Source organism: Oncorhynchus masou, chromosome 13 (genome assembly GCF_036934945.1).
Source record: "Oncorhynchus masou masou isolate Uvic2021 chromosome 13, UVic_Omas_1.1, whole genome shotgun sequence".
NCBI classification, from domain to species: Eukaryota; Metazoa; Chordata; class Actinopteri; order Salmoniformes; family Salmonidae; genus Oncorhynchus; species Oncorhynchus masou.
The window spans coordinates 73,915,515-73,928,606 of NC_088224.1; the positions used below are offsets into that span (position 1 = coordinate 73,915,515).

The following is a 13,092-nucleotide window of genomic DNA, read 5'->3' on the forward strand; positions in this document are numbered from 1 at the left end:
ACTACATGATTCCATATGCGTTATATCATAGTTTTGATGTCTTCACTATAATTCGACAATGTAGAAAATAGTCAAAATAAAGAAAAGACCTTGAATGAAAAGGTGGGTCAAAACTTTTGACTGGTACTGTACATAAATACGCACACACACACTGGCTGAATCTATGCTAAGAGCTAAAGTTGATGACGTTACACTCACCCTCCACACCACTCTCCAGACGGCCGATGCCCCACTGCTCCCATTGGCTGGTCATCTGAGGAAGAGGGAAGTGAGCCAACCAGACAAGAGTATAAACCATGGCACATAAGTGAATGAACCTACTACCCATACTGCCACTCAAAATGTGTTTCTATTTGGTCAACTGTGTGTGTCAAGTGTGAGTAGATGTTCAGTGTGCGTTTTATAGCAGGTGCTTAGTCTAAGAGTGTACACGGGTGCACAATGTACATGTAGTGTTGTCAGTAGGCCTAATTAGTGTAATAAGGAGTAGCAAGTGTCCAGTGTGTGTGTGCATGTCTGCATGTGTGTGTTCCTGCAGACTCACAAGACTCTGTGGAGAGGTGTGGCACCAGGACAAAGTCGTCCGTGTCGCTTGAGGAGTTCTTGCTGCTGGTGCTTCCCCCAGACTCCTTAGACAGCTGCAGGTAGTTTGGAGGGCCCAGGGGGGGCGACGACAGACAGTCCTCAGGTAAGGTCTGCATGTCTGGGAGAGACTGAAGACGGGAAGGAGTATATGTGTGTTGTAGTGAGCAAAAGGTGTGTTTATGTTGGTGGGTGTGTGTGTGTGTGTGTGTGTGTGTGTGTGTGTGTGTGTGTGTTAGGAGGATAGGGCAAGAGAAAGAAATTGAGAGAGCGGGCTTGGGCTGTACAATTCAATTAGTGTCAGACTGGGCTATGTAGACTGCCAGAATAATGCAATCACAGTGGACAGAGAGAAAGAGTACATCCCTGGGAAACTCAGTTTGTCCATTTTCCCACTGAGCTACTGTACAAAGTCTAGATTGTTAAGCGCTGAGTACTGAGGTGTGGTGCTATGCCTTGAGGTACGGATAAACCCACTGGGTGTGGAATGCAACTATGAGGTGTCTAGGCAATCAGGATGAACTTACGGCAGGGGAGTTGTAGCGAACAGAGGGTGAGCTACCACATGTGATGTCGGTCACAGCGCTGGGGCAGTTGGGTACTGGAACAGGACATGCTGGAGAAAATAACATACAAATACACGTTTTCACACAAGACCTAAGTGCTCTCAACATCAATGCCACCTCACAATACAGCTCTGACACCACAACAGGTATTTCCTCGTTATTGGCAAAGGAAGTTCTCATCAATCTACTCACATTTTTTGATGGCAGACACTGGATCTAAGAAAGGATGACTGAAAAACGCATCTGAAACAACAAGACAGAAGTGTGAATCTTAGAGAAGTAATGTACAATTTATAGATAACAAACATTAAGTATTAAATCATTTATTTTCTAGAAGGGACGTGATGTCAGAACTGACCGAAGTCCATCCTGTCCTTCTGGTTCCTCTGCAGCAGGCCTAGCAACAGGTTGCAAAGGGAAGGAGACGTCTCCCTCGGGATGCTAAGTAATAGAGGAACAGACACACATTCTAGGTAAAAACATGATTTTCAGCCCAAAAGGCCTCGATCAGATAGTTAAATCATTTCTAAATCCTATCATCTGTTGACCTACATGGGTAGCAGCGACTTGTTCTTCTCATAGAACATCCTCAGGTCCTGAGGACTGTTGGCCTAAAGACAGACAGACAGAGAGAGAACAGAGTGACATGGGGTTTGTATACTACTTCTATAAACACACATCATGGGTGACATACTTCATATTTAATCTGTGGACACAGATCCACAGATGATGCAATCTCTATTGCACTCCACACTGCCCTTTCACACCTGGACAAAAGGAACACCTATGTGAGAATGCCCTCAAAGCTTATCACGAAGCTAAAGAACCTGGGACTAAACGCATCCCTTGGCAACTGGATTCTGGACTTCCTGATGGGCTGCCCCCAGGTAGTAAGGGTAAGTAACAACACAGCCGCCACTCTGATCCTCAACATGGGGGCCCCTCAGGGGTGCGTGCTCAGTCTCCTCCTGTACACCCTGTTCACTCACGACTACACGGCCAGGCACGACTCTAACACCAGTGGTAGACGTGATCACCAACAACGATGAGACAGCCTATGGGGAGAAGGTCAGAGACCTGACCGTGTGGTGCAAGGACAACAACCTCTCCCTCAAAGTGACCAAGACAAAGGAGATGATTGTGGACTACAGGAAAAGGAGGACAGAGCACCCTCCCATTAACTTCAACGGGGCTGTAGCGGAGCGGGTCGAGAGTTGAGTCCACATCACCAACAAATTAACATGGTTCAAGCACACCAAGACAGTCGTGAAGAGAGCACAACAAAACCTATTCCCCCTCAGCAGACTGAAAAGATTTGGCATGGGTCATAAGATCCTCAAAAGGTTTTACAGCTGCACCATCGAGAGCATCCTGAAGGGTTGCATCATTGCCTGGTATGGCAACTGCTCGGCCTCAAGGCACTACAGAGGGTAGTGCGTACGGCCCAGTACATCACCAGAGCCAAGCTTCCTGCTATCCACGATCTCTATACCAGGCGGTGTCAGAGGAAGGCCCTAACAATTGTCAAAGACTCCAGCAACCCTAGTCATAGACTGTTCTCTCTGCTACTGCACGGCAAGCGGTACCGAAGCGCCAAGTCTAGGTCCAAGAAGATTCTAAACAGCTTCTACCCCCAAGCCATAAGACTCCTGAACAGCTAATGGCTACCCATCCCTTCTACACTGCTACTACTCTTATTATCTATGCATAGTAACTTTAATAACTCTACCTACATGTACATATTACCTCAATAACCTCGACACCGGAGCCCCCGCACATTGACTCTGTAGTGGTACCCCCTGTATATAGCACTGCTATTGTTATTTACTGCTGCTCTTTAATTATTTGTTATTCTTATCTCTTACTTTTTTTTTTGGGGGGGGGGGGGGGGTGATATTTTCTAAAAACTGCATTGTTGGTTAAGGGCTTGCAAGTAAGGATTTCTCTGTAAAGAAATACCTGTTGTATTCCGCACATGTGACAAATACAATTTTATTTGATATTTCACACAGTTTAATGCTGCTCTCTCGCTCTCCATCCTACCTGGAAAGGGGGCTTCCCTACGAGACACTGGTAGACGACAGTTCCAATGCTCCACAGGTCTGCCTTGGAGTCATAGTTCTGAGACATGATCACTTCTGGGGCCTGGTTAGAGGACAGAGGTTAGAGGTCATGCTCTGAAAGGACCGTTCCAGCTGCAGGTTGCAGGAGAACAAGAGACTGCAGACATGACACCCTTACACACACAAAATCTAAACACACAGGCACACCTACCATGTACATGGGGGAGCCACACAGCGTGGCGGCCATCATGTTGCTCTGGAGGTATCGTGCGAAGCCAAAGTCAGCTGAAAGAGAGAAGGCCGTCAGTCTGTGTTATTAATAGCTACTATTGTCGGAGTGTCATGACTCCCATTACCAGGCCTCTCAGACGCTAGGAAATTGGGAACACAACACACAAGAGAGTCACCACACCTTGAGGGAATAGCACTGTGCAAACTAAATATAGCTGTAGGGTTCAAAACAACTAATCATGACCTTAGCTAGCTGTCATTGTGGTGCATCGTGATATATGACACTTGTGAGACAATAAGACAAATCATATGATGGCTATCAGTTCATGGATAGGCCATCTCTATATATACACAGTATTTATATCATAGAAACATTATGAAGAATTAAAGGGATAGTTGTCTTTTTGAAGTTTTAGCTTAGTTTTAACTGAGTGTGTGTTGTGTTTGAGGGGCTGGGTTGGTCAGTCACCTATTTTGATGCGGATGCCGTTGATGCTGGATCTCTTGCGGCTGGTGTAAGACAGCAGGATGTTCTGTGGTTTCAGGTCTCGGTGGATGATGCCTTTACTGTTGAGGATCCTCATTGCTGCTGATATCTGCTGGAGGAACACCCTCAGAGTGTCTTCTCTCAGTGTCCCCTTGGCTAGGGAGAGCAGAGAGGAGGGAAAAACCACTTACCCACAATCCTTCATTACACAGTAGAAATGTATTGGCACATAATGTATGATGACCAGGGATGTAGTGGTAGAAGACTACTACACCCACACTGGCTATCAGCAGATTTTATTCATACAAAACTACAATAGCCATAATGCACGGAAACTCTATAAAGGACATTATCCACCCACTATGCACTAGTCTTGAGGCCATAGAGACAACCTTTTACAACTATTTCACAGACTGGTGTGAGTGAAACATTAATCATTACACGTTCAGATTGAGATTTTAGTCATTTAACAGACATTCTTATCCAGAGCAACTTACAGTAGTGAGTACATCCATTTTCATACGTTCCCCCTGTGGGAAACGAAACCCACAACTCTGGCATTGCAAGCACCATGCTCAACCAACTGAGCCACATGGGACCCATACCAAACATTTGCCAGCAGTTATACACACTCAATACCTCCATCTCCCTAATGTATTGCATTAATTACAGATTGCCTCAGCTTACATTTAAGTGATTTCGATGCACCTATATCAATGAGAGAAATGCATTAAAACTACAGAGCTCCGTCACCACAACTGCACACAGAATCCAAGAGAAAGCAACACGTACAAATGGCTTATTCTGCAAGTAGTCTACATCTTCTATGCAAAAGCACAACCAATTAGAGTAGTAATTGTTTGAACATTAGCAGCCTAAGTAATAAAAGTATTAACAGTGAAGATTACTGTAGTTAGCATAAGAGGTCGGGCAAGTGGAGTGTGTCTGGTCCTGCATGTACTGGTTGCAGTGAAACAATGACATTAGCTAATCCAGTGAGCTGCTAGCTTAGAGGATTCCTGGGTCTCTAAAGAGTAAACCAAACCATTATGATCACAATGGATCTTGTGTCAATCTAACCATGCTTACACACATTAAATCAGGGCTTTAACAACACTCTCTAAAGTACAACAGTGACAACTTCTTCTAAACGCAGCAAAGTTGTGTAATTAATCAAATAACATGGTTGTGCGACAATTATACAATGAGGGTTTATAAAGGGAGAGCGAGAGAGAGAAATAGAGACCGCAACAGAAAGGGGGAGAGTGTGACAGTGCGTGCTAGTAGAGAGAGGTACAGACACTGTACCGTGCCTTGAGGTGATGTGAGAGCCAATAAAATCAACGATATACCATGCAGACCTCCACAAGCAGCATCCTATTAAGACGTTCAGTGCTTGGTGCTTTCTTGGGAAGCATTATGAGAGAGGAGTGACCTTTGAGACTCAGCTATGCTGACCTTGGTGCTAAAGAAGGAACCCATTGTGTCATATCACTGTGTTGGCTCCTACACACAACATTCCCTTGCATTGGGAACACACAACACACACACAGACAGACGGCAGATAGAGACGTACACAAAAGTACCCACACTCCTCTCCACCGCTAGTTATTCTGTTTTGATGAATAATACTCAGTGTCTGTTGAGATTAGTGTGATGCTTACCTTGCAGATAGTCAGCCAGATCGCCACCGTTGCAGTACTGTGGGGAGGAACAAGACAAACAAAACCATTCTATTAGCAGGCTGTGTAAGAACAACACAGATTAGCAGTATCAAGCTGTGTGTGTGTGTGTGTGTATGTGTGCAACCACAAAGCCCAGATAACGAAGGGTCTCATCAATTAAAATCTGATGAATGGCTGTGCTGTTATCAGTACGGACAATCTCTGTTAATCCTGGCATTAGTCAACACAGAGAGCAGGAAGGACAGAGTGTGAGGGAGAGTAGTCCAAGAAAAAGAATGGGAGAGTTAGAGAAAATGTGCAAGGGAGCAGGGGAGAGAAAAGTAGAGAAACAGAGGGGAGCTAAGGGTAGGCTAATTTATGCTAGCATCTACCCCGTCTGTCCACCATTTTCCAGTTTAGTTAGTTTAACCGTAACAGTAAAAGCCTTGGTTTCATGCATGTTAACATTAGAAGCCTCCTCCCTAAGTTTGTTTTATTCACTGCTTTAGCACACTCCGCCAACCCTGATGTCCTAGTCATGTCTGAATCCTGGCTTAGGAAGGCCACCAAAAATTCAGACATTTCCATCCCCAACTACAACATTTTCCACCAAGATAGAACTGCCAAAGGGGGTGGAAGTTGCAACCTACTGCAGAGATAGCCTGCAGAGTATCCTGGAAGGATATTGACCTCACTCCGTCAGTGAAAAGTGCTTTCCTCACCATCTTAAACAAGCATGCCCTATTCAAACAATGTAGAACAACTATAGTCCTTGGTTCACTCCAGAACTGACTGCCCTTGAACAGCACAAAAACATCCTGTGGCATACTGCATTAGCATCGAACAGTTCCAGCAATTTGCAACTTTTTAGGGAAGTTAAGAACCAATATACACAAACAGAAATAGCACAAACTACAAAATGTTCTGGGACACTGTCCATGGAGAAAAAGAGCACCTCCTCCCAGCTGCCCACTGCACTGAGGCTAGGAAACAGTCACCACCGATAAATATACGATAATTGAGAATTTCAATAAGTATTTTTCTACGGCTTGCCATGCTTCCCACCTGGCTACCCCTACCCCTGTCAACAGCTCTGCACCCCCCACTGCAACGTGCCCAAGCCTCCCCATTTCTCTACCCAAATCCTGATAGCTGATGTTCTTCTGAAAGAGCTTCAAAATCTGGACCCCTACAAATCAGCCGGGCTAGACAATCTGGACCCTCTCTTTTTAAAATTATCCACCGCAATTGTTGCAACCCTTATTACTAGCCTGTTACAACCTCTCTTTTGTATCGTCCAAGATCCCTAAAGACTGGAAAGTTGCCGCGGTCATCCCCCTCTTCAAAGGGTAAGACACTCTAGACCCAAACTGTTACAGACCTATATCCATCCTGCCCTTACTTTCTAAAGTCTTTGAAAGCCAAGTTAACAAACAGATCATCGACCATTTCGAATCCCACCGTACCATCTCCGCTATGCATTCTGGTTTCCGAGCTGATCATGGCTGCACCTCAGCTACGCTCAAGGTTCTAAACGATACCATAACCTCCATCGATAAAAAGACAATACTATGCAGCCGTATTCATTCATCGACCTGACCAAGGCTTTTGACTCTGTCAATCACCACATTCTTATTGGCGGACTCAACAGCCTGGGTTTCTCAAATGACTGCCTCGCCTGGTTCAGCAACTACTTCTCAGATAAGAGTTCAGTGTGTCAAATCGGAGGGCCTGTTGTCCGTACCTCTGGAAGTCTATGGAGGTGCCACATGGTTCAATTCTCAGGCCGACTCTTTTCTCTGAATACATCAATGATGTCGCTCATGCTGCTGGTGAGTCTCTGATCCACCTCTACACAGACGACACCATTCTGTATACTTCTGGCCCTTCTGTGGACACTGTGTTGACAAACCTCAAGACGAGCTTCAATGCCATGCAACTCTCTTCCGTGGCCTCCAACTGCTCTTAAATGCAAGTAAAACTAAATGCATGCTCTTCAACCGATCGCTGCCCGCACCCTCGTCTAGCATCAGTACTCTGGTTGGTTCTGACTTAGAATGTGTACTAGAGGTCGACCGATTATGATGTTTCAAAGCCGATACCGATTATTGGAGGATCAAAAAAAGCAGATACCGATTAATCGGACGATTTTTAAAATGTATTTGTAATAATGACAATTACAACAATACTGAATGAACACTTATTTAACTTAATATAATACATCAATAAAATCAATTTAGCCTCAAATAAATAATGAAACATGTTCAATTTGGTTTAAATAATGCAAAAACAAAGTGTTGGAGAAGAAAGTAAAAGTGCAATATGTGCCATGTAAGAAAGCTAACGTTTAAGTTCCTTGCTCAGAAAATGAGAACATATAAAAGCTGGTGGTTCCTTTTAACATGAGTCGTCAATATTCCCAGGTAAGAAGTTTTAGGTTGTAGTTATTATAGGACTATCTCTCTATACCATTTGTATTTCATATACCTTTGACTATTGGATGTTCTTATAGGCACTTTAGTATTGCCAGTGTAACAGTATAGCTTCCGTCCCTCTCCTCGCCCCTACCTGGGCTCGAACCAGGAACACATCGACAAAAGCCACCCTCGAAGCAGCATTAACCATGCAGAGCAAGGGGAAAAGCTACTTCAAGTCTCAGAGCGAGTGACGTTTGAAACGCTATTAGCGCGCACCACGCTAACTAGCTAGTCATTTCACATCGTTTACACCAGTCTAATCTCGGGAGTTGATGGGCTTGAAGTCATAAACAGCACAATACTTGAAGCACAGCAAAGAGCTGCTGGCAAAACGCACGAAAGTGCTGTTTGAATGAATGCTTACGAGCCTGCTGGTGCCTACCATCGCTCAGTCAGACTGCTCTATACAATCGTAGACTTAATTATAACATAATAACACACAGAAATACGAGCCTTAGGTCATTAATATGGTCGAATCTGGAAACTATCATCTCAAAAACAAGACATTTATTCTTTCAGTGAAATATGGAACCGTTCCGTATTTTATCTAATGGGTGGCATCCATAAGTCTAAATATTCCTGTTACATTGCACAACCTTCAATGTTATGTCATAATTACGTAAAATTCTGGCAAATTAGGCAGGCCAAACTGTTGCATATACCCTGACTCTGCGTGCAATGAAAGCAAGAGAAGTGACACAATTTCAACTGGTTAATATTGCCTGCTAACCTGGATTTCTTTTAGCTAAATATGCAGGTTTAAAAATATATACTTCTGTGTATTGATTTTAAGAAAGGCATTGATGTTTATGGTTAGGTACACGTTGGAGCAACGACAGTCCTTTTTCGCGAATACGCACCGCATCGATTATATTATATAGTAATATCATCAACCATGTGTAGTTAACTAGTGATTATGATTGATTTGTTGTTTAGAAGATAAGTTTAATGCTAGCTAGAAACTCACCGTGGCTTACTGCATTCGTTTAACAGGCAGGCTCCTTGTGGAGTGCAATGAGAGGCAGGTGGTTAGAGCGTTGGACAAGTTAACTGTAAGGTTGCAAGATTGAATCTGATAAAAAAAAATCTGTTGTTCGCCCCCTGCCCCCAAACTGACTTGCCTAGTTAAATAAAAATTAAATAAAAAGGTGTAAAAAAAAAGTAAATAATACTTTTTATAAAATCGGCCAAATCGGTGTTAAAAAAATACCGATTTCCAATTGTTATGAAAACTTGAAATAGGCCCTAATTAAAAATCGGCCATTCCAATTAATCGGTCGACCTGTAATTTGGACATCAAAACCTAGGTATATGTAGGTTAGACTAAACTCTCCTTCCAGACTCAAATTAAGCATCTCCAATCCAAAATTTAATCTAGAATCGGCTTCCAATTTTGTAACAAAGCATCCTTCACTCATGCTGCCAAACATACCCTCGTAAAATGGACTATCCTACCGACCCTTAACTTCGGTGATTAACAAAATAGCCTCCAACACTCTACTCAGCAAATTGGATGTAGTCTATCACAGTGCCATCCGTTTTGTCACCAAAGCCCCATATACTACCCACCACTGCGACCTGTATGCTCTCGTTGGCTGGCCCTCGCTTCATATTCATCGCCAAACCCACTGGCTCCAGGTCATCTATAAGTCTTTGCTAGGTAAAGCCCCGCCTTATCTCAGCTCACTGGTCACCATAGCAGCACCCACCCGTAGCACACGCTCCAGCAGGTATATTTCACTGGTCACCCCCAAAGCCAACTCCTCATTTGGCCACCTTTCCTTACAGTTCTCTGCTACCAGTGACTGGGACGAATTGCAAAAATCTGAAGCTGGAGACACATCTCCCTCGCTAACTTTAAGCATCAGCTGTCAGAGCAGCTTACCGATCATTGCTGTACATGGCCCATCCCACCCAACTACCTCATCCCAAAATTGTTTTTGTTTTTTTGATCCTTTGCAAGTATCTCTACTTGCATATTCATCTTCTGCACATCTTTAACGCCAGTGTTTAATTGCAAAATTGTAATTATTTTGCCACTATGGCTTATTTATTGCCTTACCTGCCTAATCTTACTACATTTGCACACACTGTATATAGACATTTCTATTTTGTTATTGACTGTACGTTTGTTTATCCCATGTGTAACTCTGTGTTGTTTGCATCGCACTGCTTTGCTTTATCTTGGTCAGGTTGCATTGTAAATGAGAACACCAATTAAATCCTGTTGGTTACCGAATCTTCCTCTGACCAAAGCATTAGTTTGATCTGGCCTTAAAGAGCTTCTGCCTTATCACAGTGACCGGTAGGATCTGACTCCAGTTCAGTTTATTACCACACCATGTTGTTTACCCTTTGAACAGGAAAATCAATTACAGCTCAGATCCTTATTGACATGAGACATGGGAAGATGGATGCTCTGTGTGTATGTCCATCCTTTTACTGCAAGCAGCAGAGGCATTGAGCAGGGTTTCAATAACACATTCTTAGGGGTCCTCCATAACCACAGAATTGTAGGGTAACAATATATGTCACTATTATGGGGGTGTCCACATTGATTGCTGTAAAGTTTGGGATGCCATGAATGGTTAAGGGCCCATAATTCTATTCTAGTGAATCTATCCGATTAAGTTCTATGTGAGGACAATCATTTGTGAGGTACACTGCACACACATGATGTTTGCTCAGCTAAAAAGGGCATTGTTTCCCTTAAAACAGTATTATTTTTTATGTGCTCCAACCGCTGCCAAAAGACTGGAGTGTGAGCCCTGCGCGCTGATTGCTTAATAAGTGACTGCTTAATAAGTCATCTGCTCCCTCCTCTAAACATTGCGTAAGACAAGCCTTTCTTACTAAGCCAAACAGGCAGTCTGGCAAACACCAGCCAGATTAGTATTCATGCTAGCCTAGTATTGATACCATCTATGCCCATCTCTCTTGGAGTGCTATAGCATTGATTAAGCAGCCTTTTATATATAAGACCAAGGTTGAATGGTGCTCAGAGGCTACAAAGCCAGATTTATGACTGTTTCTTCTCTTGTGCCAGGAGACCCTGCCTCCTTAATGTCAGCGTGGCTCTCAGAATAACAGCCCTGTGTACCACAACCATCTAGAACACCCCAGGCAGGCCACAGTAACAGGTACCAGGGTCCCAAGACACCTTGCACAGCCAGTTACCTTAACAACAGCTTGAATATGAGAAGGGCAGAATAAGTATTTCAGGGCTAAATATAAGACAAACAAACACAGTTTGCTCTTGGATAACAGTATTCCTCGAAAGCGGGGTGTGAGTGTACAGGTATGTTTTGAGGGCTACTTAAGGTGACAGACAGTTAGTTTTTTTCTTTCAGGCGGTTTGTGGAATTTGTGGCCTTGAGCAATGAGAGGGAGGGGAGAGAGAGAAAGAAGGGGAAGGAGAGAGGAGAGGCAGAGCGAGGACAGAAGCACACTGGGTTTGCAGCCTCTCATAGGACTGAGGAAATGACCATGGGCACATGGCGAGAGAGTGAGCAGTTAGAGAGAGGGGAGAGGTATCAACACAAAGATAGAGACCCTGGCAGCTTACTGGCAGCTCAGCAGAAGAGGTTGCATTCTGACAGTGTGACACCACCTACCTCCATGACCAGGAACACAGAGTTGGGAGTTTCCTGAATGAGAGAAGAGAAACAACATGGGTTAGAGTCATCTCTCTCACAACACCTGTCACATCCACTACTGTAGAGGACCAGCTTCGTCAAACAGACGGGCATGTATGTACAGATACAGACAGATATAGTCTACATACTGTATAGATGGATCATGTGTACAGTACAGAGAATAGGATTCCCTTGCCACCAAGCATGAACTGAAGCCCATAGCACATAACTGATCTGGATTAGATCCGTACAGTAGAGTAGCTGGCTCCAATCTACAGACCCATTGACACCCTCATCCTTCATCTCACACTGTGCGACTGACATGGGTTTAAGATCAAATTGGCACACCTCAAAGAAAAGGTGCCGTCCTTAGTGAACCCCTCACCTCAAAGCTGTGTCGTGCTACCGTCTACATTCTTGAAGGGAAAGGAATGGAGTTTATTACACAGCAGGGTCAAACTGAGATTGTTGGTGTGTGTGTGTGTGTCAGCTATTGGGTTCAAGGGAACTGGGCAATGTAAGAGATATAGGGGACACCTTGCCAACATGGTGATGGAGGAGCTAAGAAGACGCTGGACAGGAGCCAAGTAACACAAAATTAGGCCTCCAGGTTAAGCAAGCAAGCTCACATGTATTTGGAGGAGTGTGCGCGTGTGTGTGTGTGTGTGTGTGGTGTCAGGTTGAGGGTACTGCATCATGTGGCAGATCGAGCAGCTTGCCATGTGCATGAAGTTAACAACAACCATAAAAAAAACAACTGTCGTCACACATTTTCCAATCCCTTCAGCGCCATTCTAAGTAGGCTATCTATGATTAGATCCAGAAGTGTTTGTGACAAGACCATGCAAACCCCTTTCCATGATTGATTCTCAGTGAAGGAAATAGCCTGTCACATGAAAGGATTCTTTAATCTCTAACGAGTGTATGAGTTCAAAACAATTTAATGTCATTATTTTCTGTGTGCCATACTAACAAATCAAAGGGTCTCAGAAAATCAATTCCTTGACTACCAACAGCCATACTAGTCAGTTAGTGGACTGCATTACTCTGGTTCTAATTATCTCTCAGCCAAGGTCTCCAGTTGGAGAGCAAAAACCACTGCCTTCGCTCCGAAAACCAGCCATCCATTAATTCCACTTCAGCTTTTTCCTGTCAGCTGACCTGTCAGCCTGCACCAGGCTTATTGGCTGGGCCCCTTCCTCCCTGACCAATCCCATTGGCTCATGGCTGTGGATACTAGGAAAATGGATTTCAAGGATGTTGCTGTTGGGTTGTAGCAATGGGGGAGGGGAGACCCCACCACCATTATCTGCTCTGGTCGGTCGGTCGGTCGGTCGGTCGGTCGGTGTGTGTGGTGGCTGGTATTGGCCTGGGGACTAGCCATTTT

The 13,092-nt window shown here is 44.1% G+C and overlaps 1 protein-coding gene across 2 annotated transcripts in view; it reads right to left on the bottom strand.

Moving 5' to 3' along the window:
- Positions 1-13,092, bottom strand: part of LOC135553042 (serine/threonine-protein kinase ULK2-like) — a 48,163-nt gene that overhangs the window by 14,218 nt on the left and 20,853 nt on the right. For both annotated transcript variants that reach the window (XM_064985105.1, XM_064985104.1), the window contains exons 4-14: positions 11,685-11,717; positions 5,594-5,630; positions 3,912-4,085; positions 3,423-3,496; positions 3,192-3,293; positions 1,701-1,759; positions 1,507-1,589; positions 1,341-1,391; positions 1,110-1,198; positions 545-713; positions 199-253 (exon numbers count right to left, since the gene is read on the bottom strand). In XM_064985105.1, the coding sequence (XP_064841177.1) occupies positions 199-253; positions 545-713; positions 1,110-1,198; positions 1,341-1,391; positions 1,507-1,589; positions 1,701-1,759; positions 3,192-3,293; positions 3,423-3,496; positions 3,912-4,085; positions 5,594-5,630; positions 11,685-11,717 (926 nt within the window). The remainder of the gene's footprint in view (positions 1-198; positions 254-544; positions 714-1,109; positions 1,199-1,340; positions 1,392-1,506; positions 1,590-1,700; positions 1,760-3,191; positions 3,294-3,422; positions 3,497-3,911; positions 4,086-5,593; positions 5,631-11,684; positions 11,718-13,092) is intronic.